This window comes from Otolemur garnettii, unplaced genomic scaffold, assembly GCF_000181295.1.
Source record: "Otolemur garnettii isolate 467f Iridium unplaced genomic scaffold, OtoGar3 scaffold00100, whole genome shotgun sequence".
NCBI classification, from domain to species: domain Eukaryota; kingdom Metazoa; phylum Chordata; class Mammalia; order Primates; family Galagidae; genus Otolemur; species Otolemur garnettii.
Window position 1 is genome coordinate 7,163,381 of NW_003852495.1, and position 25,816 is coordinate 7,189,196.

At 47.7% G+C, this 25,816-nt stretch overlaps 1 protein-coding gene across 1 annotated transcript in view; it reads left to right on the top strand.

Moving 5' to 3' along the window:
- The window catches only part of SIPA1L3 (signal induced proliferation associated 1 like 3), a 248,595-nt gene that overhangs the window by 122,423 nt on the left and 100,356 nt on the right, over window positions 1-25,816 (top strand). The window contains exons 3-4 of the mRNA XM_003796134.3: window positions 10,200-12,027; window positions 19,125-19,255. Of these exons, the coding sequence (XP_003796182.1) occupies window positions 10,512-12,027; window positions 19,125-19,255 (1,647 nt within the window). The 5' untranslated portion in view covers window positions 10,200-10,511. The remainder of the gene's footprint in view (window positions 1-10,199; window positions 12,028-19,124; window positions 19,256-25,816) is intronic.

The following is a 25,816-nucleotide window of genomic DNA, read 5'->3' on the forward strand; positions in this document are numbered from 1 at the left end:
CCTGTAGTCCCAGCTACTTGGGAGGCTGAGGCAAGAGAATCGCCTAAGCCCAAGAGCTGGAGGTTGCTGTGAGCTGTGACACCACAGCATTCTACTAAGGGCAACAAAATGAGACTCTGTCTCTAAAAATAAAATGATGATAATAATAATAAATGCGCGTCTAAAAAAAAATTTTTTTTTTGAGATACTCTTACTCTGTCACCCCGGGTAGAGAACCCCAAACTCCTGGGCTCAAGTGATCTTCCTGCCTCAGCCTCTTGAGTAACTGGGACTACAGGCACTTGCTACACCACCAGCCTAATTTTTCCATTTTTAGTCGAGACAGGGTCTCATTCTTGCGCAGGCTGGTCTCAAACTCCTGAGCTCAAGTGATCCACCCACCTTGGCCTCCCGGAGTGCTGGGATTATAGGCATAAGCCACTGCACGCAGCCGACACAAATAAAATTTTGATGTATCATTTCAACTCATTGTTTTTATTCCCCCAAGGGGCAAAAACTATACCATACCAATTTAACACCCTTTAAAACAAGACAGGTCACTCAGGATCCCTGACTCTGTGAGAACCTCACCAGTTTAATTGTAATGGTGATACATGGCTGCCCCGCCCCTTTGGGGGATCCTCTTGCTCCTTAGGAAGAAATGTGTGCCCCTCCTAGATGCTGGGGAAGATTTCACTTAGAAACACCAATCCTTAGGGGTCTTTGACGTTATAAGTATGCAGGTGCAGGTTTTCAGAGCCATGATTGAGGCCCTGCTCCTTGCTCCGTGGGCCGATGAAACAGAATCTTTGCCATGGCATTTCCTGATGAGATTTCTGAGGTTTCCATCCATCTTTTCTCCTGTGGGAGCTCTAAAGTAGTCCCCTGTATGCGTGAACTTCCAGTAAGGTGGGGGAAGACATAGAAGGGAAGATCCAGATTCTTAACCTGAAGTCTGCTGAGCTGTTGCTGACTTTCAAAAATGTTATCTTCGGGAATTAATTGATTTTGAAGATTCTTGCATTACCACTTATTCCCACCGCACACCATTTGAACTGCCTTTTATTCAGAGTGTAGTGGCAAAGGGGCAGGAGCCAGACTGTTGAGGTTTGAACCCTGGGTGCTCCACGTAACCTTTGCCTCGTGTGTGTAGTGGGTGTGACAGAAGTCCCTACTTGTTATAACACATCTGTCAGTATGTGCCAGAGTGCAGCCTGACACGTGTGTCACTGTTGATTAACCTTGTTGTTGTACCATCATCACCAGATTAACCCTTTCCACTCTCTGACCCACATGTAAGAACAAATATGTTAGACCCCATTCTACCCTAGACATGCATCTGTTCAAAGCCTGAGGGGGACAAAAGGCACAATGAGGTTTAAGACTCTGATAGGCTAAATCCTGCAGTCAAGGTGCATGTAGAACCCCCCCCACCCCCAGAGCTTGGCCAAAGGAGGAAGCAAGTAATTCTGCAGGGTGCAGAGGTGTGGGGAGCCCGGCAGGAGGAAGGCTGGCAGCATGGAGGAGGGGTGTGGAATAGAGGACGAAGACAAGCAATGAGCCCTGAAGTATCTTCTGCAAAGATGGATAGTGCCAGAGACTGGGCACACTGGCTCACACCTGTCATCCTAGCACTTTGGGAGGCCGAGGCAGGAGGATTGCTTGAACTCAGGAGTTGGAGATAAATGTGTGGTGATGTCAGATAGGTACATAGGTGTATATGGAAGTCAGAAGAGTGGTTAGAGCTGAAGATACTTTGTTGTGTGTCACTAACAAGGAAAATGAGAATCACAGAGGTTCAGGATGTTGCCTGCAGTTGCAGGGAAGGTTGGTGCTTGAACTCAGGGCTGTGTAACTGAAGGATAAAGGAGCTGGGGGCTGGGGTCAAATTTCAGCTCTGCTGCCTCATAGCCACATGGCCTTGGGCACATTACTTCATCTTTGCTTTCCTTAGTTTCCTCACCTGTAATATGGAGTTAATGATGTCTATCTCCTAGAGTTGTCATAAGGATTAACAATAGCAATTAATAAATGTAAAGAGGATCATTTTCATGGTAGTTGTCGTAGACATTGTTTTTGTTGGCTGTTTTATTGTGTAACTAGAAGGTCCAGTAGAGAGAAAAGGAATAGGACTGACTTTTTATCTGGGTTGATGTGGAGACTCAAATGCTGATGACTACAGACCCCAGATTCTCTCTAACCCTCGGCCCCTTTCACAGACGGTTCTTCCCTCATGATCACAAGATGGCTACAGTGATACCACACCTCACATCCTCTCAGACTCAGGGTAAGGGGGAAATGCATGGTCTTTAGCTTCAGGGTTCCTGGCAAAGGCATCACTGTGTCTCACTGGTTCTGACTATGTCATATGTTGGTGACTCAGGATACTGAGACCAGGGGGCTTTTGCCTGTTATTTCACTATCCCAGCCTCTGGGCTTTGGGGGCCTGATGAGGTTTTTTCCAGCGCTAGGGAAGTAGCCCCACCTCTAGCCCATTGAATGGAAGTTGGAGAGGGCCGGTTCCAAAGGGAAGTCTGGGCTAAGTAATTGTGGAAGCCAGGGAAACAAACCACACGCTGCTAGAAAGTTGTGGTTTCCCTACTATTCTGTTTTATGTGGTTCTTGTAGGCATTGTGGCCCCCGCGGTGAAGGGGGACGCTCCAGGACGCTGGAGACTAGGAGGCTTTTGCCTGCTAGTTCACTGTTCTAGCTTCTAGGCTTTTGAGGCCTGATGAGAGAGTATTCCCCTAGCTTCTTCAAAGGTGACAGTCTGGGAGCATTTATACCCAGAGGTACACCACTGGTTGCCCAGTAAGTCCCCACTAGCCTAAAGGCCATTACGGCTGTCACAGATTCTGGCTTCCCCAGCTTCTCCTGTAAGTGGGATGGCCGTGTGTCCACCTTCTGGCCAGTGAGACATGGAGGAAAGCATTGTGGTGAAGGGAATGTTCTGAGAAAGATTCTCCTTCCTGATTAGAGTCAGATGGGTAAGAGCCCTCGGACATCATCCCTGCCTTTCCTCTTTGTCCTTGGTTTAGAGAGAAGTATGGCTGTTGCTACCAGCTTTTGACCATTAGATAACAAGCCAAAAGATGTCAGCTAGTAGCTCACTAAGGGAGGTGGAGGGAAAGGAGAGAAAGGGCCTGATGTTACCAGCTGGTTTGCACACAAGGCCTGGAGCTACCATCTTTCCTCTGCTGCTTACGTGAGATAATTTAATGTCTTCATTGCCTGAGTGACCACTGGCTGGTATTCTGTTACTTGCAGACAAATGTCTGCCAACTGACTCAGCTGGTGCTACTTCTGGTTTTGCTGCTGTTTCTGAGGCCGCCCAGGTTTCTCCCATCTGCACCTCCCTGGTGGCTGCCTTCTCACAGCACTGTGTGTTAGTCAGGGTCCTCAGGGGACTTACAGAATCAACAGGAGGCCAGAGGAGCAACCTTAAGAAATAGGCGGGAGCCAAAGAAGCACTGGAGAGAAAGCACCAAAGGTCCCCAGCAGAAGTCACACCATAGGAAAACCAGATCCACAGCCCATGCCAATGCAAGGAAATTCTTCAGCTTAAGGATCAGTTAAGCTATGTCCTGTGCCCACCCCAGCTGTGGTTGTATAATTGGGGCAAAGGGAGGAGCTCCTATCAAAGATACACAACACAATGGTGGTGATGGTGGAAGGTGAGGCAGGTGCTATTATCCCCATTTTGCAATTCTCTGTTTAAGTGACCTATCCATGGCATGCCAGGATTTGAGCCCAGGCATCTGGTTCTGTATACCTACTATGCTTCTCTCAGGATAGGGCTCCCCCCGGGAAGATCTGGGTGCTTTTAGGAAGGAGGCACTCAGTAGCAGAGAGGCTGGGGGTGCCACTTAGCCTCTGAATATCATCTCAGCAAGACTTGGCTGTACCTGTTTTAAGAAGAGATTTGTGCAGAGAGAACATCTGTGTATGTTCGTTCACAGACGGGAGCAACATGGATTGAGGATTTCTGTCTGAGCTGAAAGCAAAATGCCATCAGCAAAGCCCATCTGTCAGGAGGTACTTGCATAAGCAAGTCAGGGTCTCATCCGGACCACTGGTTTCCCAGCTACCCCATATGCAGCCTCAAAGGACTCAGCTTCCCTTTGTGCTCTGCCCAGGTTGACTTGAAAGCAGGGCCGCAGTGCAGGGTGGGCTGCCGAGTGCCAGCAGTGACCTCAGCTGGGCACCACTCACCACTCCCCAATGCAATGTGGGGCTGGGCTTGGCCCTCATGGCAAGTGCCCCTGTTATTCTGGAACTGACGGGTTAGTGGTAGAGACAGCCAGTAAACATACCATGAACAAAATAATTTCAATTTTCTCTGTCAAAGCTACAGCACTGACTAGTCACCAGAGATTGCAAACTAGCCACCCGGTCCAAATCTAGCCCATATGCTTATTTTGTTAGCTCTCATCGTGTTTCTTGTTGACAGTGTTCTTGAGAAGTATGGCTGACCTTTGGACAATACAGGTTTGAAATACAGGGGTTCACTTATACACACCTCCTTTTCAGTCAGTGTATTGGAAGAAATTTTGGACATTTGTGCCAATTTGAAAAGAACTTGGCCACGTAGCCAAGAAATATTGACCTTTTTAAGAAAAAGTTAGGTGTGTGATGAATACATGAAACATATGTACAGACCAGTCTATTTTATTATTTACTACCATAAAATAGCCACAAATCTATTTGTGAAATTTATGAAAATGTATGTCCGTCAACAGAGACCATGCATTTGTAGTCAAGAGAACTATGAACAAACGTAAAGATACAGTTCAGATCATAAATACATAAAATTAACTGCAGGACATACTATACTGCTGGAATCTTTCTGTAGTCACCTCTTGTTGCTGTTGGGGTAACCTCAAGTATTGAGAGAATCATTTTAATACCCCAGGTGGTGGCCAGCTCATCTCTCCCATAAATTGGGTATGGCAGCAAAAAGTGATCTCCTGTAATTCTTGCATATTTTTCATCTTGGTTAATGCAATACTGTAAACCCTGAAAAAACACCATGGGGCCCATATGAAGTATTACTAGTGATGCTATAAGTGCTACCAAGAAGCAGAGAAAAGTCATAACATGGCAAGGAAAAGTTCAATTGCCTGATATGTGCCATGGATTGAGGTCTGTAGCTGCCGTGGTCTGCCACATCAAAGAAAATGAAATAAGGACGACTTTAAAAAGCCAAAAGGAAATTTGTGAAGCGGTAGCTGCACCTACACCAGGAGGCACAAAGACCTTGCGCTTTTTGTGAAAGTGCGATCTTATATTGAAAATGCAGTTTTTATATGCATGATGGCTATAAAAAAGGCATACCTATAGACTCTTAACATGATTCAAAAAAAAGTGAAGTCATTATATGACAACTTAAAGCAAAAGGAAGGTAAAGGATCTAAAGCCAGGGACTCCAATGTCAGAAAAGGGTGGTTTGATGATTTTAGTAAAAGATTTGGCTTTAAGAATGTGAGTATATGGCTGGGCATGATGGCTCATGCCTGTAATCTTAGCACTTTGAGAGGCCAAGGCAGGAGGATCATTTCAGCTTAGGAGTTTAAGACCAGCCTGAGTAAGAACAAGACCCCCATCTCTACTAAAAATAGAAAAACTAGGGCAGCGCCTGTGGCTCAATGAGTAGGACACCAGCCCCATGTACCAAGGGTGGCGGGTTCAAACCCAGCCCCGGCCAAACTGCAACAAAAAATAGCCGGGCACTGTGGCAGGCACCTGTAGTCTCAGCTACTTGGGAGGCTGAGGCAGGAGAATTGCTTAAGCCCAAGAGCTAGAGGTTGTTGTGAGCTGTGACACCACAATACTAAGGGCGACAAAGTGAGACTCTGTCTCTAAAAAAAATAAAGTAAAAATAGAAAAACTAGCCAGGTGTTGCAGTGGGCGCCTGTAATCCCAGCTACTGGGGAGGCTGAGGCAGGAGGATCGCTTGAGCCTAAGAGTTTGAGGTTGCTGTGAGCTGTGATGCCCATAGCACTCTACCCAGGGTGACAGAGTAAGACTCTTGTCTCAAAAAAAAAAAAGATATTTTGATATTTAACAATGCCCCAGACCACCTAGAACCCCATGAGTCAACACTGAAGACAGCAAAGTGGTGTACTTGCCCTAAAGACAGTGTCTCCATTTCAGCCTCTAAATTAGAGGTTCATAAGGACCTTAAAGACTCCATTACACATAGTGCTCTATGGAAAAGATCGTCAGTACTAAGGAAGAACCTCAAGAGAGAAAGCATGAATGTCTGCCACTGGTATCTAACCTTTTTGCTTGTCTGCCACACATTAGAATAAGAGTTGTCTCAGCCCACAATTAAATACACAAACACTAACAAAAGTCAATGAGCACAAGAAAAGGTCCACACGTACCTTTTGCCATATCTGACACCGCAGATAAGCAAAACAGTCTTCAAATAATCTATTGGGCCGCAGGTTGGACACCCTGAAATATACATCATTCAACATGCCATTGTTAGATAAAAAAACATTGAAGGCCGGGCACGGTAGCTCATGCCTGTAATCCTAGCACTCTGGGAGGCCGAGGCGGGTGGATTGCCCTGAGCTCAGGGGTTCGAGACAAGCCTGAGCCAGAGTGAGACCCTGTCTCTACAAAAAAAAAAGGTGGGCATTGAGGCAGGTGTCTGTAGTCCCAGCTACTGGGGAGGCTGAGGCAAAGAGAATCACTTGAGCCCAAGAGTTGGAGGTTGCTGTGAGGTATGACGCCACAGCACTCTACCGAGGGCCACAAAGTGAGACTCTGTCTCAATAAAAAAAATAATAATAAGTAAAAAGAAAAAGCAGTGAAAATCATTAAGTCTAAAAACAATAAATTCTTGCTGGAGGAAAGTGTGTCCAGATGTTTTGCACCATTCCCAAGATTTGCAAACCAGCAGCTTTATAACAGAGCCCATCAAGGAAATCATGAAAGAGATTGTGTATATGGCAGTTTATTGTTGCTGTTATTATTTTTGCTTCTCAAACTGGAAGATATTGCATGCAATTCTAGATTTCTGGTGTCCCTAGGAAAACCAGATGATTTGACATTCACCTTCCTGCGAGGCTCAGCTGGCAAGAACTAAGGCTTCCCTTGCCTGTTCAGAAGGTGCCCTGTGTCCAAAGTTTACCACAGGTGCCTCCTGGCTTCTCTCCCAACTACCTTGAGCAACCCGACCCTGTGGCTTTCCAGTTTCTTCCCCCTTCTCTAGCCCGTCCTCTGTACTGCTGGCCTGTAACATTGACACAACTTTAGGGCTGTTCCTGTGCTCATGGAACAGAGGAGACCCTGCTCCCTACCCTCCCCAGATAGTAAGCTGTCCTCACTGTTTTGCCCCATGAGCCTGCCAGTTTGCGCCAGACCTCTGGGCAGAAGTTAGAAAAAGCCCCTCCATGTACACACAGAGGAAGCCAACAGCTTGGCCAGAAGGTCCACGTCCAGCTGTAGTTCCAAGAGAAAAAAAAGTTATGGGTCACCTTGAGTCAGGTCCCCAGCTCAACCAAGCACTCCACTGCCCTGGACAAAGTTAATACTGTTGGCAGAAGGAAAGGGGCACAGCTGCTGGGTAAGCAACAGGCTCCAGCACAGACGGTGGCCCACTTTGTCTCCAGCAGGAGTTCAAGGTAGAGACAAAGGGAAGCCAACCTTCAGGGAGCTTTTCACTGCTAACCATGAACTCCCTTCCCCAGAGCCCTTCAGATCGCCGTATACTTACACTCAGATTAGGCAGAGGCCATCTGTTTGCTCATTGATATAATAAATAATTCACACATGTCCTGGACACTGTTCTAGGCACTGCAGCTACATCAGTGACCTGCACACTCTTGCCTTCCTAGAGCTGACATTTGAGTGATGGAGAGTCAGTAAAACAAATGAATTATTAAGAAAAATGGAAAGCTGAGTGGGTGGGTGATTGAGAAAGGCTTCTCTGTCTCTGTAGGGTGGCTTGGGGAAGTCTTTGTTGAAGAGTTGACATCATGGAAAGGAACTAGTCTGGTAAAGAACTGAGGAAGGGGCTCAGCGCCTGTGGCTCAAGTGGCTAAGGCGCCAGCCACATACACCTAAGGTGGCGAGTTCGAATCCAGCCTGGGCCCGCCAAACAACAATGATGGCTGCAACCAAACAATAGCCGGGCGTTGTGGCGGGCGTTGTGGCGGGCGCTTGTGGTCCCAGCTACTTGGGAGGCGGAGGCAGGAGACTCGCTTGAGCCCGGGAGTTGGAGGTTGCTATGAGCTGTGATGCCACGGCACTCTACCCAGGGGTACAGCTTGAGGCTCTGTCTCAAAAAAAAAAAAAGAACTGAGGAAGGATATCCAAATATCTTGCATAAGGATTAGTACAGCAAAAAAACAAAAAACAAAGTGATTGTAGGTCAGGAACAGATAAACGCCTGTAATCCCTACTCTGTGATAGTTCAAGGCAGAAGTACCTTTAAAGCCAGGAGTTTGAGACCAGCCTTGGCAATATTGAGAGACCAACCCCCCTGCCCCCCACCCCTGTCTCTACAAAATATAAAAATAAGAAAACTAGCCAGGTGTGGTGGTGCACACCTGTGGTCCCAGCTGCTCAGGAGGCTGAAGTGGAAGGATTGCTTGAGCCTAGGACTTAGAGGTTACAGTGAGCTGTGATTGTACCCCTGTACACCAGCAGCCTGAATAACAGAGTAGGACCCTGTCTCTAAAATAAGAAGGCTAGGCTGGGTGTGATGGCTCACATTTGTAATCCTAGCACTCTGAGAGACCAGAGTGGATTGCCTGAGCTCAGGAGTTCAAGACCAGCTTGAGCAAGAATGAGACCCTGTCTTTCCTAAAAATAGAAAAACTAGCCAGGCATTGTGGCAGGTGCCTGTAGTCCTAGATACTCAGGAGGCTGAGACAAGAGGATCAGTTGAGCCTAAAAATTTGAAGTTGCAGTTGCTGTGAGCTAAGACACCACAGTATTCTACCTAGAGCTACAGTGTAAGACTCTGTCTCAAAAAAAATAAAAGGCCAATGTCATTAGTGCTTAGAGGATGGGGAAATACATCAAAGACATTGTCAGGGGCCAGGTCTCAGGGGCTTAGGGACTGGGGAGAGGTTTGGGTTTTTTTCTCGTGTTGTAAAGAGTCACTGAGAAGATCCCTGCAAAGAAGTAATGGGGAGACAACCCTTCTGTGGCTTTCTTCCCCAAAGTCTGCTGGTGCTCATACTGACTCATCTGTCATTTTGACTTCCTTCCTAGTGGAGTAGCTGGATCGGGCAGAATACAGAGCAGACAGACAACAATCTGGCCTCTATGTGAAGCCACCAGGCAACAAGAAATACAGGGGGCAGAGGGACATGTTAAATGGCACCACAGGCATCCCCCAACTGGGGAAAGCCACAGAACAAGTGATCGCTTTCCTTAAACTAACAAATAGCATCAACATAAAGGAAAGTGGCTATCATAGAGTAGAAGACATTTAAGAAAAATATCTTCTGTGCCAGCCACAGTGACTCATGCCTATAATCCCAGCACTCTGGGAGGCCAAGGGGGGTAGATTGCTAGAGCTCAGGAGTTCAAGAGCAGCCTGAGCAAAAGCAAGACACCATTTCTAAAAACATTGTGGTGGGCACCTATAACCCTAGCTACTTGGGAGGCTGAGGCAAAAGAATCATTTGAGCCCAAGAGTTTGAGGTTGCTGTAAGCTATGACACTATGGCAGTCTACCAGGGGTGACAAAGTGAGACTGTCTCAAAAAAAAAAAAATCTTCCAAAGCCAAGGGTGTGTCTTATTTGGATCCTGATTTGAATAAGACAACTCACAGGAGACAGTAAGGAACATGTAATATACATAGGACAGTGTCTGATAAGAAATTCCTGTTAATTTAAATGGGTATGGTAATCAAGGCTATTTTTTAAAAGTCTCTATCTGTGAGAGATACAAGCTAAAATATTTACAGATGGAATGACCTTTAGGATTTGGCCTAAAATATTGTCAAAAGCAGAAAGGTATAGGTCAGATGGAAAGATGAGACAGGAATGGCAAACAGTTCATTTTGTTCTAGCTGGAGGTTGGCTTGTTGGCTTATCCTAGTCCTCTCTCTACTTTTGAATGTGTTTGCAAATTTCTATAATGTAAGTTTTTTTAATGAGTAAAGCTGTCAAAAAAATAAAGAGTCACATTTCCCATTCTCTGGGAACACCAGCGTGCTCATCACATCTCACATTTTCCTTTTCTCCTCTTTCAGCATGGCTGGGAATACACCCTTGCTGCCTGCAGGCTGGCATCTACAACTGCTGCTTGCTCTGCCCTGCTGAGCATCTCAGTCTGGAGCCCCCAAGACAGCAACTGCCTCCTGAGGTTGTCCTTGGCTTGGCTGTGTACAGCGATGGTGGAGAACTGGACTCCACAGGCTCACAACCTTCCCATCAGGTTTCGGGGACCAGCATCCTTCATCCTGGGACTGGCAGCCCTGCTGAACAATGGCTGAGGGGCAGGGGACCCCATAGTGTCACACCACAGCTTACGGGGGCCAGCAGCACTCCACTGCCCGTGGACTATGACCACCTATCGGCCCATTCCCAATGATGGTGTGGACCTGGCAGCCAGCTGTGGGGCCAGGGGGGCCGATGTCCTCCCTGGGCCACACACAGGGGATTATGCTCCCATGGGATTCTGGGCCCAGAATGGCAGCATGTCCCAGCCTCTTGGTGAGAGCCCGGCCACTGCCACCACCCGCCCTAGCCCCACCACCCCTGCAATGCCCAAGATGGGTGTGCGTGCAAGAGTGGCCGACTGGCCACCCAAGCGAGAGGCCCTGAGAGAGCAGAACAACCCAAGCCCCTCACAGGATACAGATGGCACAAAGGCCCCCAAGGTGGCTCATTCCATAAGGAGTGTACAGAATGGACAGCTCCCTGCTGGCACCCCACCTTCCTCAGGGTCCAAAGCCTTCCACCGACTCTCCAGGAGAAGGTCCAAAGATGTAGAATTCCAGGACGGATGGCCCCGGTCCCCAGGCAGGGCCTTCCTCCCCCTGCAGCACCGCAGCAGCAGCGAGATCACGCTCAGTGAGTGTGATGTTGAGGACACGGGGGAACCACGGGGGGCCCGGCACACGGGGGCACTGCCGCTCTTCCGCGAGTACGGGAGCACCTCGTCCATTGATGTGCAGGGTGTGCCCGAGCAGAGCTTTTTCGATATTCTCAACGAATTCCGCAGTGAGCAGCCCGAGGCCAGGGGCTCCCAGAACCTCTCTGAGCTCCTACGGGCAGATCCAGGCCCACACCCCATAGGGAGTGGCGGTGGAGCCAAAGGGGACCCCCGCAATGGGCAGCCTTCAAAGGACAGTCTCCTACCACTGCAGCCCATGAAGGAGAAGGAGAAGGCCCGGAAGAAGCCCATGCGGGGCCTGGGCAGCGGGGACACAGTGGACTCATCCATCTTCCGGAAGCTGAGGAGCAGCAAGCCAGACGGGGAAGCTGGCCGGTCCCTGGGGGATGCCGACGAGGGTCGGAGCCCCCCAGAAGCCAGCAGGCCGTGGGTCTGTCAGAAGAGCTTCGCCCATTTTGATGTGCAGAGCATGCTGTTTGACCTCAACGAGGCAGCCGCCAACAGGGTGTCCGTGGCCCAGCGGCGTAACACCACCACGGGCGCCTCGGCCGCCTCGGCTGCCTCGGCCATGGCGTCGCTCACAGCCTCGCGGGCCCACAGCCTAGGGGGCCTGGACCCAGCCTTCACCAGCACAGAGGACTTGAACTGCAAGGAGAACCTGGAACAGGACCTGGGCGATGACAACAGTAATGACCTATTACTCAGCTGCCCTCATTTCCGCAATGAGATCGGAGGCGAGTGTGAGCGCAATGTGAGCTTCTCCCGGGCTTCCGTGGGCTCCCCGAGTGGCAGTGAGGGTCCCCCGGCGGAGCCCGCCTTGAGTGCTTACCGCACCAATGCCAGCATCTCGGTGCTGGAGGTGCCCAAGGAGCAGCAGAGGACGCAGAGTCGGCCCCGGCAGTATAGCATCGAGCACGTGGACCTGGGCGCCCGCTACTACCAGGACTACTTCGTGGGCAAAGGTGATGCGGAAGGGGGGCTACTCTTGTCTTTGAGACCCCCGTGCTCCTTCATTCCCTCTGTGCCAGGCTCTGCTCTGGTCCTGAGGATCAGCAGGAAGGCAGACTCCTTCCCAGGGAGCTGTAAGGTCACAGTGAATACTTGATAAAGCTTGTGCTGTGTGACATAACAGACATACATGTATTCAGCAAATAGGAGCTCGGTACAGCTGTGAGCCAGGCACTTTCTAGAGCCTGGGGATATGGTATTGACTAGCTTGAAACAAAAATTCTGTCTCCCTAACGCTTAATGTTTTAGGAGGGTTAAGTAGCTAGTAAAACAAGATAAATGTACAAAACACGGAAGGTGTTGTAGGATGCTAGATGTTGTAGGATGGAGAAAAAGGAATGGAGTTCCAGGTGGGGCTGACAGCGATCATCATGGGGTCAGGGAGGGCCTCCTGAGTAAGTGCCATCTCAGTACTGAGCCAGAGGGATTGAGGGAGAGAGCCATACAGAAATTGTGGACGGTGTTCCTGGCCCAGAGAACAACAAGTACAAGAGTCCTGGAATACTAGAGGAACAGGTGGGAGGCCAGTATTGCTGGAACAGAGTGACTGAGGGAAAGTGGAGGGAGCTGAGGCAGAGAAATGACAAAGGCAGATCATGTGGAACTTGGCAAAGAACCCTTATTTGTACCCTGAGTAAGATGGAGCCATAGGAGGGCTCTGAGCAGGGGAGGGCCCTAATCTGACTCCCGTGTTACAGTCTGTCTCTGGCTGTGTGCAGGGAACAGACTCAGGGGAGAAGGGTGGGACAGGACAACGGAGGTGGGGGTCGGGGGTGGAGGAAGCTGCTGCAGTAGTCTGAGTGTGAGGTGGTGATGGACAAGGCTGGGAGAGGAGCCCAGCAGTGGGGAAGAATCTCACAGGCAAGTTCTGGATTCATTTTGAAGGTGGATCTGTGATCTCATCAAGGAGAGATGGGCTTTGTACATCATTAGATTTCCTGGTGCCTCCAGGGAGGGACCATAGCATATTGCAGAGAACAGGCGGCTATGGGGCCGAGCAAGCAGTATACAGAGTACAGAAGTGAAGCGTGCTAACCAGGGACCAGGCACTGCCTACTCTCCTCCAGCTGACTACTGTGCAAGAAACACAGACAAACTCAATATTGCCAGCCTTTCCAATCTTTCAAGATTCTCCTAAAATTTGGATTTTTTTAACATGGACTTTTCCTTTTTTATTTTACTTTTTTTTTGAGACAGAGTCTCACTCTGTTGCCCAGGCTTAGAGTGCCATAACATCAGCCCAGCTCACAGAAACCTCACATTCTTGGATTCAAGTGATCCTCCTGCCTCAGCCTCCCAAGTAGCTGGGACTACAGACTATTGCTCCAAGGCCCAGCTAATTTTTCTATTTTTAACAGAGATGGGTCTCACGCTTGCTCAGGCTGGTTTCAAACACCTGAGCTCAAGTGATCTTCCTGCCTTGGTCTCTCAGAGTGCTAGAATTACAGGTGTGAGCCTCCATGCCTGATCCTTTGAAAAACAATTTTTTTTTTAATTAAAAAAAATTTTTTTCAGCCTCCCAGAGTGCTGGGATCATAGGCATGAGCCACCACACCCAGCCACTTTCCAAATTTGTAAGTGCTGGCAGCTGTAATGATTCAGAATTGATTATAACTACTCCTAACAGGCTTCAACAACATAGAAGTATCTTCCACTTAAAGAAATTTCAGAGGTCAGTGGCATAGGGCTGGGGTGCTGCAACATCAGTGGAATTCCAGCCTCAATGTGGCCTCCAGTCCCCTTTGGGTCAAGATGGCTGCTGCAGCTCCAACCATCACTCATATCTGTGTTTCTAGGCACAGGGAAAAAGAGGAAAGTATGAGAACAAAAAGGCAGACTCCTGGTGGGTCAGCCTCTTTTAGAGAGCCTTCTCAGAAGCCCCATCCAACCACTTCTGCTTATTGACCTCTCCTATGTGTAGGGAGCCTGGGAAATGGAAGTTTTTAGACAAAGTCCCTGTCTTTTCCTCCCCCAAGAATAGGGTTTTGTTAAAAAAGAAGAAGGGGAAATGGATAATGGATAGGCTGCTAGTACACAACTATTAGCTTAAAATTTTTGTAAAGTAGAGCCTGGTGCAGTGGCAAATGCCTTCTAGCACTCTGGGAGGCCAGGATGAGTGGATCGCCTAAGCTCAGAAGTTTGGGACCAGCCTGAGAAACTAGTGCAGAAGTTTGGGACCAGCCTGAGAAACCAATGAGACCTCATCTCTACTAAAAATTAAAAACTAGCTGGGCATGGTAGTGGGCGCCTACAGTCCCAGCCACTGGGAGACTGAGGTAAGAAGGTCACTTGAGCCTAAGAGTTTGAGGTTGCTGTGAGCTTGACGCTACTGTGCTCAACCCAAGAGTGACAGAGTGAGACTTATCCCACAGGGCTCACATGAGTGTGTAGTCAGGTAGCCCTGGGTTGGGATGTCTATTTCATAGCTTAGTGGCTAGGTGGTACATTCCACCCTTCAGTCCTCATGTAGCAAATGGAGATGATTGCATTAGCATCACATGGACAAACAAAATGACACAGAGAGGCTGGGCGTGGTGGGTCACACCTGTAATCCTAGCACTCTGGGAGGCCGAGGCAAGTGGGTTGCTTGAGCTCACAGGTTTGAGACCAGCCTGAGCCAGAATGAGACCTCATCTCTAAAAATAGCCGGGTGTTGTGGCGGGCGCCTGTAGTCCTAGCTACTCAGGAGTCTGAGGCAAGGGGATCGCTTGAGCCCAACAGTTTGAGATTGCTGTGAGCTATGATGCCTCAGCACTCTACTGAGGGCGACAAAGTGAAACTCTGTCTCAAAAAAAAAAAAAAAATGACACGACACTGAGATCAAAAATAAAGGGATGAAAAGAACTGTTCTAGATGGTTGCATACTTGAGAAAGCTAATGAGGGAATATCAGTGTCAATAGACTGAAAGGCTAGAAAGTACTTTTTAGAAGAACATGAGAAGTCTATTTTATGTTGATTTTTAAAAATTTTTCTAAGAAGTTCTGGTACTTGTGAACCTGTGTATACCTGGCAAGCTAATTTAGGGGTATACAGATTAAAAGCCTGATAAGGCTGCAGGGAGAAGGACAAATCCACAGCCGTAGTGGGAGAGGTTCACAGGTTCCCTTGCTGAAGTCAACAGATCTGGTAGGCAAAAATCAGGATGTAGAGAATTTGAATGATTTGAACTTAACTTGATTTTACATTTTTATATATTAATAACTTTGTACTTAATCAACAAAGAACACATTCTTTTCAACCCACACTTAGAAATACTTAAATGAAAGGAATGAAAATCAAATAAGATTACCCATTAAAATACTTAGTTGTCAGGCAGATAGGAAGTACTCATCATCAAGCTTTTTAAAAAAGCCATTTTCGGCTTGGTGCCTGCAGCTCAGTGGTTGGGGTGCCAGCCACATACACCAGGGCTGGCGGGTTCGAACCCAGCCTGGGCCTGCTAAACAACAATGACAACTACAACAACAACAACAAAAAAATAACCGGGCGTTGTGGCAGGCACCTATAGTCCCAGCTACTTGGGAGGCTGAGGCAAGAGACTCGCTTAAGCCCAAGAGTTTGAGGTTGCTGTGAGCTGTGACACCATGGAACTCTACCAAGGGTGACATAGTGAGATGCTATCTCAAAAAATACATAAATTAATTAATTAAATAAATAAAGATATTTTCTTTTTTGGTTTTTAATGTTTAGCAGGCCTGGGCCGAGTTTGAACTCACCATCTCCAGTGCACAGGGCTGGCGCTCTAGCCACTGAGCATGGGCACCTAGCTGCCATTTTCTTTTTTAAAATGACTTCTTTGTAGCCCTGGAAGCTGTTAAAGAAAAAAATTACTCTTCAGGGTACAGTAGCTCAAGACTATAAGCTAGCATTCTGGGGGGCCAAGATGGGTGGATTGCTTGAGCTCAGGAGTGAGACCAACCTGAGCAAGAGGGAGACCCCATCTTTACTAAAAACCAGAAAAACTAGCCAGGCATTATGCAGGTACCAGTAGTCCTAGCCACTTTGGAGGCCGAGGTAAGAGGATTGCTCAAGCACTAGAGTTGGAGGTTGCTGTGAGCTATGAGACCACAGCACTTTACCCAGGTCAACAAAGTGAGACTCTGTCTCCCTACCCTGCCCCCCCCAAATTACTCAATGGTATTTGTTAAAACCATTAAAAAATTAAGGTTCTTAATTAATGTTAAGAACCATTAACAGTTAAGGAAGACTGATACAGATCATTGTGATAGGTATAGAGACTGTAGCAATGGAGCTTAGTGTGGGGGGAGAGATTAGTCTGAACTCTGAACCCAGCATGGGCAAGTGGGAATTTGTAGCCAAGGAACAGATAAGGGGGCAGTGGATAAAAAATTACTAAGAGAGCTGGGCATGGTGGCTCATGCCTGTAATCCTAGCACTCTGGGAGGCCAAAGTGAGTGGATTGCTTGAGCTCAGGAGTTTGAGACCTGAGCTATTGCTTGAGCTCAGGAGTTCGAGACCAGCTATTTTTAGAGACAGGATCTTGTTCAGCCTGAGCAAGAGCAAGACCCCTTCTCTAAAAATAGCTGGATGTTGTGGCAGGTTCATGTAGTCCTAGCTACTCGGGAGGCCAAAGCAAGAGAATCTCTTGAACCCAAGAGTTTGAGGTTGCTGTGAGCTGTAACACCACGGCACTCCACTAAGAGTGACCAAGTGCAACTGTCTCAAAAAAAAAAAAAAAGAAAATTACTAAGAGAAAACATCAAGGGTATGAGGATTAGTAAGGTAGTCATTAATTTCATACAAATAGGATCCATAATATATGTTTTTTTGTGACTATCTTTTCTCACTTCGAATTATATTTTCAAGTTCATGTTGTAGCTTATATTAGTACTTAATTCCTTTTTGTTACTGAGTAGTTTTTAATTGTATATGTATACCACATACCATTTATCCATTCATAATTTGATGAACACTTTCTTTCTACTTTTTGGTTATTATGAATAATGTTGCTATAAACATTTTTATGCAAAAAAATAAGTTAGTCATTGGTCAGTATTACTGAGTGCCTACTGGGATTGAGGGCCTATGCTGAGATTTGTAATGTGCCAGGAATACAGTGGTGCTGAGTACAACATCAATCCCTGGGCAGTGCTGTGGCTCAGTGAATTGGGCGCTGGCCCCATATACCCAGGGTGACAGGTTCAAACCCAGCCCCGGCCAAACTGCAACGAAAAAATAGCCAGGCGTCATGGCGGGCACCTGTATTCCCAGCTACTCGGGAGGCTGAGGTAAGAGAATCGCCTAAACCCAGAGGTTGCTGTGAGCTGTGACTCCCTCTACCAAGGGTGACAAAGTAAGGCTCTGTCTCTAAAAAAACAAAAAAATCAATCCCTGTAACTGCTTCTGGAATGAACTGGTATCTGTGAAATACAATATTTTTTTTTTCGAGACAGAGTCTCACTCTCATCCTAGGTATTGTGGGGCATACACTTCACAGTAACCTCAAACTCCTGGGCTTGAGCAATCCTCTTGCCTTAGCCTCCCCAATAGCTGGGACTACTGGCACCTGCCACAATGCCTGGCTAGTTTTTCTATTTTCAGTAGAGACAAGATCTCACTCTTGCTCAGGCTCGTCTCAAACTCCTGAGCTCAAGAAATCCACCCTCAGCCTCCTAGAGTACTGGGATTACAGGCGTGAGCACCATACCTGGCTTTACAATATTTATTCTGTTCTCTGACCAGCTGGAGAGATCGTTTAACCCACTGCAGATGCCATTCTGATTGGGTCCATTAATTAACACAGTATTTTGGCCTTAGATTAGCCTTTGATTTGCCAACAATATCTCATGAGAATAGGAACCATCATTAAATATTCAGAGCACTGGGATGGGATGGAGAGACAGCTGCTTGAAGCACCATTTGAATTTCTGATGGTGGCAAATGCTAACTTCGAGGACTTGAGTCAAGACAGACAGACTGCTGGTGGCTACCCCCACAAGCACAAGATACTTGGGTTGTATATCAGGAAGAACTGTGTGCCTAGAAGAGTTGCAGGATGGTGGCATGTTGTCTTTTAGAGGAGAGAGCAGAACGCTTGCTCCATGTTGCACTAAAGATTCTGTCGCCTTAAGGGGAAAGAGCAGTGTGTGTAAGTTACCTAGGTTTAAAGGAACATGGTCGGATAAAGGTGATGCTTAGGGTCTTGTATTCTAGGTGATAATAAGCATCATTCCCTGGGGACGGTAATAGCCAACACTTAGGACATGCTTACTTAGTGCATGGCACAGTGCTGAATGCTCCATGTATGTTAATTTATTTAATTCTCACTACCACGGTGAGGGGTGGGTTCATCCTATCCTTAACCCCAGTTTGCTGCTGAGAATGCTGTCAGGTTACTTGGCCTTGGCCCAGATTTGAGCCTGTGAGAAAGTCTCTTGACCGGGGGTTTTCAGCCATTTTATTTCACGGCACACTTAAATAGTGAGGTGGTTCACACTTGTAATCCTAGCACTGTAGGAGGCCAAGGTGAGTGGATTGCTTGAGCTCAGGAGTTTGAGACCAGCATCATCTTTAAAAAAACTATCTGGAGGGTGGTGCCTGTGGCTCAAAGGAGTAGGGCGTCGGCCCCATATGTTGGAGGTGGCGGGTTCAAACCCAGCCTCTGCCAAAAACTGAAAAAAAAAAAAACAAAACAAAAACTATCTGGACCTTGTGGTGGGCACCTATAGTCCCAGCTACTTGGGAGGCTGAGATAAAAGGATCGCTTGAGTCCAGGATTTTGAGATTGCTGTGAACTATGATGTCACAGCACTCTACACAGGGTGGCAGAAACTCTGTCTCAAAAAAAAGAAAAGAAAAGAAAAAAGTAAAACAGAAAAATTGTGACTGAGAAGAGGTGGTACATTGAGGTTCACTTTTGCCTCTTCTGTTTCTCCATTGAGTGTGGCTGTGATCAGACACAAGGTTTATGTGACCAGCATCCCACGGGCTGCATAGGAGCCTGCCCCAGTTATCTTATCATGCCTACTGTGGGACAGGACCTTTCTTTCCCAGACAGCTGACCCTGAAACTCACCTGTCTTCTTTCTAGAACATGCCAATTACTTTGGCGTGGATGAGAAGCTGGGGCCAGTGGCTGTGAGCATCAAGCGGGAGAAACTGGAAGACCACAAGGACCACGGACCTCAGTACCAGTACAGGATCATCTTCCGGACCCGCGAGGTAGGTCCCATGACTGTCACTGTTACTACATAAGTAATAGCCACTCATGTGTGAGCCAGGCTCTGGGGGCACGCGTTCCCCTGCTCTGTGTCATGTCTTCCAACAGCCTCCCAGGAGAGTGATCCTGTTAGTCTCTCCGTTTCCCAGAGGAGGAAACTAGGAGAAATTAAATAACTTATAGGATCATGAATGAGCAGCCAGGCTGGGATTTGAATCTACTTTGTCTGATTTAGGAACCTTAAATTACAAAATCTATTTGTAAGAGATTAACCGTAGTTAACATAAGAAAGAGGAGAGGAGGGATCATGTCGGGGTAGTGAAGTGTCCCTCACCAAGGAAAAAGGAATTAAGGCAACAAGCCTGGCAGGAGTTGAGGAATCTCTACTGCAGGCCCAGCAGATCAGCTGTGAACACTTCCTACAGGGCACTTTGCATTCAGAGCAGAGAGTCCCATTGTCCTGGCTCTTTCAGAGTTCTTCCCCTGAATTAAATGTCAGCCCTGGCTAGGGGAGAAGGCCTGGTAGGGATACCCATGCTTTATTAGACTCTTATTTATAAGTGACAGAAATCTATAATTTGCTTAAGCCAGAAATAGAATTCATTGGTTCACATAACTGCAAATGCAGGAGTAGGGCTAGCTTCAGAAATCCTATACTCGAGACAAAGGAAATCACCAAGCTTTCTTATCTCTCTGTTCTGCTGCTTTTTGCATTGGGAATATCATTCTTTTTTGCTACCAACAAGCTCTCTGTGTGGCATGGGAAAATGGGGACTGGCTGCTCAAGTCTTCCACACCTTTATACTTCTCATCCAAAAGGAATAGACTCTTATACCTGCTGAATCTGGGAAGGCCTCTGGCTTACTTGGATCATAAGCCGACACCCTGGGCTGTGACACAGTGACATCACAGTCACTATGTTTGGGGCTGGTGGAGGAGACTGAGCAGTTCTAGGACATGTGCTCCAGGGGCAGGCAGAGCACTGGGATTGACTGTTTCATCAGAACCACCTGGAAGAGGAGACAGGCCAGGTCCTCAGCAAAAAGAGGGGAGCTAGGAAAGCAAAAATGACAGAGACTTCAAAAAAAACCCAAATAAGGAAGACCCTCCTAGAAAAGGGGCAGCTGTCAGCTAGGCAGACCTCACACAGTGGGTCTCCCTCAGACCTGCATTGCCCCAGTCCCTGTGGACCTGGCCTTTCCTGGGCATAGACACAGCAGGCTGCCACTGCCAAGAACTTTATGTTTGGGGCCAGCCAAGTCCTGGGCCTCATCCAGGCTGGCAGATGCTGCACTGAGGGCCCTCACCCTATCCCTGGATCAAGACCTTCCCACTGAGGCAGGATGGGATGACACAGAGCCTTTGTGGCAGCCAAGGAGAAGCAGCCCCCAAACCACGTGTGCCAGACCACCAGCCTCTGTGTCCCCGGCTCCTCCTCCCTCTGCTCACCTTTCTGGCCAGATGAGCACCAGGGCAGAATGAGAGGTGACAGCTCACACTGTGTCCCACTGTTTTAGGACATATGGGTAACTACTGGGGTGAAATGACAACCACAATTGTATACTAATAAATATTTATCACCATTGCTGTTGTTACTGCAAATCTACTTCACCCTGTCTCAGCCATTGTTCTGAGTTTTCTTTTTTTTTTTGACACTTTTATTTAAATTAAATCATAAAGAGGTAGATCATGTATACACTAATGCATTTATGGGGTACAGTGTGCTGATTTCATACACAGTTTGGAATGCTTACATCATACAGGTTAATATATCCCTCACCTCATTTACTTAATTATTGTGTTAAGACATTTATACTCTATACTTAATAGAGCCAACACATACCCTTGCAATATGCACCATAGGTATGATCCCGCCATTCACCCTCCCCCATCTGACTTCCCCCCTCCTCCCATCCCCCACCCCATTCTGGGTTTTCTATCAGTGGTAACTCACTTAACTCTCATTGAGGTTCTGTGATGAAAACACCATTGTCCTCATTTATATGTGACAAAACAGGCATGGAGAAGGGAAGGGGCTTCCCCAAAGCCCCTTCCAGTGAATGGCAGGGAAGGGTGTCTGCCTGTGCTTCAGCCACTGCACTCTGCTACCTCTGGGGTTTGACAAACTCAGCTTAGACTGCACGTTGGACCCATTCCGGAGCTGTGAACTCACCCAACACAGTGCTGGTGTTTTTCTTTTTGTTTGTATTGAAAATAGACTCTGTAGAATGAATTTTTAAAATACCAGTCAATGTCATATGTATTGAGAGTCATAAGACTTAAGTGCAAAAGTACTAGGTAAAAAAAAGTGTGTGTGTGTGTGTGTTTGCTATAATTCCTGTTCAGTAAGTTTGAAACTGGCTTAATGGCTCGGCGCCTGTAGCTCAAGTGGCTAAGGCGCCAGCCACATACACCTAAAGTGGCAGGTTCGAATCTAGCCTGGGCCTGCCAAACAACAATGACGGCTGCAACCAAAAAATAGCCAGGCGTTGTGGAGGGCACCTGTGGTCCCGCTACTTGGGAGGCTGAGGCAGGAGACTCGCTTGAACCCAGGATTTGGAAGTTGCTGTGAGCTGTAATGCCACAGCACTCTACCCAGGGGGACAGCTTGAGGCTCCGTCTCAAAAAAAAAAAAAAGAAAGAAAAACTGGCTTAATGCCGTTCCCAGCTTGTGCTTGCTTCCATATACTTCCTACCCCAGCACCCACAAAACTAGCCTCTGGGAACTCCAGTCCACCCCAGGCAGGGCATAGGGACTCTTTGAGTCTCATGGCCACAGGTCTGGGATTCATTCATTCCACAGCGATGTTCTCAGTGTCACGCCCTGGCACTGAGGGTTCTGTAGGGAATAAGGCAGCAGAGATGCTCATGGGCCTGTGTTCTGCACAGGACACCTCAGCACATTGTACAGCACAGAGCAGGATGTTGGGGTGGAAAGGAAAGCAGGGAAGAGGGGTGAGTGTCACCAACCAGTGAGTAGTTAGAGTTTTAGACAGGCTGGTTGGAAGAGGTGTCCCTGAGAAGATGACATTTGAGTAAAGACCTAAAGGAAGGGAGAGAGGGAGCCGTGTGCACAGCTGAAAGAAGATTGTACCAGGCAGAGAGAATAACCAGTACCAAGGTCCCGTGGTAGGACCACACCTGTGTGTTGGAGACCTTGTGTGAATCCTGGTCTGACCACTCAGCAGGAACCTTGGGCACTTGGCTTCCCCTCTCAGAGCCTCAGTTTCTCCCTTAGAAATCTCAGTTTTGCAGGACTGTGATGTGGGCCCAGTGAACTCGGAGGCAGTGCAAGGCCTGACATTTGGGGAGAGCCCAGTGAAGTTAGCTGTCAGAAGGGGTCTTAGTCTGCTGTCCCCTTGTTACACTGAATCAGCCTTGCGGATCGTGACCCACCTGGCTTGGAAGGAAGCCTAGGTCTGCTCGTTCACACCCACAAGCAGGCCTTTCTCCGCCCTCACACACATGCAGGTCACACACAGACTCAGCCCTGGGCCCAGTCCCTTGTAGAGCTGCCCTATTGTGCTGTTACCTGTCTCCTAGACTGAGGGAAGGTTCTCTTGGACTGACACACATGAGGCGTGAGAACAGGCAGCGGGGAAGTAAGTGTGATGATGCCAGGTATGATGTTGTGATCAACCCTGCTGTTTTGGCTGTCAGTCTTTCCCAAGAGGTCAGAGGACTATGCTAGGGAGCAGGACTTACCCTGGGACAGGATCTGACCTTCTGTCCACATGCACATGCCTCAGGCTCCCATCAACCAAACATGGGGGCCAGAGCAAGGAGGCCAGGCTGCCTTCCAAGCCCGCCGGCCTGTCCCAGATGGCCATCCTGGTCGCCAAACAGACAGTCTCCAGTGAGCCTGGATCACCTGGCAGATGGAATATGAGGGTTGGCAGCACCAGACTTCCCACCGAGGCAGGAACAGACTCAGAGCTGGGCTTTGGCACCTGTCACCTAAATACCAGCTCCCAGCCTCCAGCCCAGAGAGCCTAGACAGAGGATGAGCCCCAGGCCAGGACTGCCCTGTCATGGGCCCCCTTTCTGGCACTGTCTCACCTAGAACATGGAGGTGGGAGTGAAGGGTCCAACCAGCCAGGGACTATCTGGCCCACCAGGCCTAACTGGTTCCCTTTAACCTGGCTAATATGAGTTTTGATAGGATTAGACCAGATTTTTGCTTTATCAGTTTTTTCTTTATTTAAAAAGTACCAAATACTCATTGCTAAGAACTTGAATGATATTTAAGTAGACAAAGTAGAAAAGAGAAGTCTCGTTAAGTGTAAAAAGCCAGTTTAATCATGTATCTAGTGAGACTCCATTTTTGTTCAGTAGATACATCTCTGTGTGTGTGTATTTATATAAACTCATCTTGATTGTGTGTGTGTTTATATAAACACTCTCCAAAGCATACCATTAAGTGAGTAAAAAAGCAAACTGTAGCTTCTATTTAAGTTTAAAAAATTAAACATTCTTGGCCAGGCATGGTTTAAAAAATTATACATTACTTGGTTCATGCCTGTAATCCTAGCAGTTTGGGAGGCTGAGATGGGTGGATTGCCTGAGCTCAGGAGTTCGAGACCAACCTGAGCAAGAGCAAGACCCCATCTCTACTAAAAATAGGAAAACTAGCCAAGAGTTTTGAGGACTTCTGTAGTCCCAGCTACTTAGGAGGCAAGGCAAGAGGAAAGCTTGACCCCAAGAGTTTGAGGTTGCTGTGAGCTATGATGCCACAGCATTCTACTGAGGGCAACAGACTGAGACTCTGTCTTAAAAAAAAAACCCAAAAACTAAACATTATTAACTATGTATATGGCTTTATACCTGCACTTTTGACATGTATCTGCATGTAATGATGGCTTACCTGTGTTGTTTTCTCTGTATACAAGCTATAGTGCTAAGCAGCATACATGTTATTGAATCCTTTCAATACCATGAGTTAGGCATTCTCATCCCCATTTTGTTAATGAGGAAATAGGCGCAGAGAAACTAAGCAACTTACCCCAGGTCACATAGCTAGAACTGAGATTTGAACCTAGGCAGACTCACTCCCAAGTAACCTCCCAGGAAAATTCCTTGGAGAGTATGCTCACTGCCTAGCCCGGAATCAGGAGTGAGTGGAGAATGGCCTGCCCATGTTAGAACCTCCCTGCTTACATAGCACCCTGTCCCTTTCCCAGCTCACTTACTCTGTTACCTGTTGCCAGATGTCACTAGGCTCTGAGCAAGGAGAGTTGTGACATGACTCAAGCTGCTGCAGAAAAAACCAACTGGGCATGGGGCAGGCAGGGAGATAGGGGCAGGCTGCTGTCCAGGTGGGAAATGATGTTGGATATGATCAGCTGGAGAAAGAGGTGGCAACTTGTGGCTTGCCCCGTCCCTACTTCCCCCAGTGCGGAAGGAAGAGCTTGGAGCTTTTCCAGGAGTGGGCATTGGTCAAGGGGGTCAGAGCCAAAATGTAACCATGGGCCACCTGTCTATAATGTGAAAGGATGAAGATTTCTGGTCCACACTGTCCCTCCCCAGCAGAGGGCGCTGTGGGACAATGTCATTATGCTGCAAAGATCTGGATCCTGTTAACTGAAACCCACAAGCCCAGGGCCACCCAGCGCAGGGCAAAGCCCCTGACATCACTGCTTTTCAGGATGTTTCAAGACTACCTTGCTTATATAAGAGAGGTTTGTTAATTACCAGGACCAGAACTGGGAACTCCCAAGCATGAGCTCATTCTGTTCCTTTCACACATGCCTCTTGCCCACCTACACTTTGGCAATGGTGGGTTGACGTTTAGAGGTGAGGTCATGATATGTTACTTTTGCCGCCTCCTGTGTTTGTTGACTTAGGTGAGTGTGTTTTGCAGTTAACACTGATCCTCTTTACTAAACCATAGCCCCAGGTGTGTTTGGGAAACTTGTAATAAGCCCCTCAGGGAGGGGATTTTCCTTGTCGTGTTCCGCAGCCCCTGCCGTGCATCCTTGGTATAATGCTGGTCCCGTGTGCAGCATGACCTACTGGTCAGCAGCACACTGAGGCCAGAAGCATGAGCTAACCCGAGGACACAGAGCAAGGAAGGCTCACAGATGGGGTGAGGTGATGAGGTGTAAATTGGTACAACCACTTGGAAAACTGTTTGGCAATTCAGTAAAATTGAAGATCAGCAGGGCCAGTGATTTAGCAATTTCTCTTCTCGATAGAAATCCAGAAGGAAATGTGTTCACCTGAACTAACAGGTGAATGTTCCTGACAGCACTTTTCACAGTTGGCAAATACCGGCAGCAGTTCTGCTTATCAGCAGTGAAAGGGTTAAGCTGTCATGGTACAGAAATGTCAGCCCCTCACAACATGGGTGGATCTCACATAAGTAGCATCAAGAGAAAGAAGCCAAGGCTCGGCACCTGTAGCTCAGTGGTTAGGGCGCCAGCCACATACACCAAGACTGGCGGGTTCAAACCCGGCCCACGCCACCTAAACAACAATGACAACTACAACAAAAAAATAGCCTACAGCAGGCACCTGTAGTCCCAGCTACCGGGAGGCTTAGGCAAAAGAATCGTTTAAGCCCA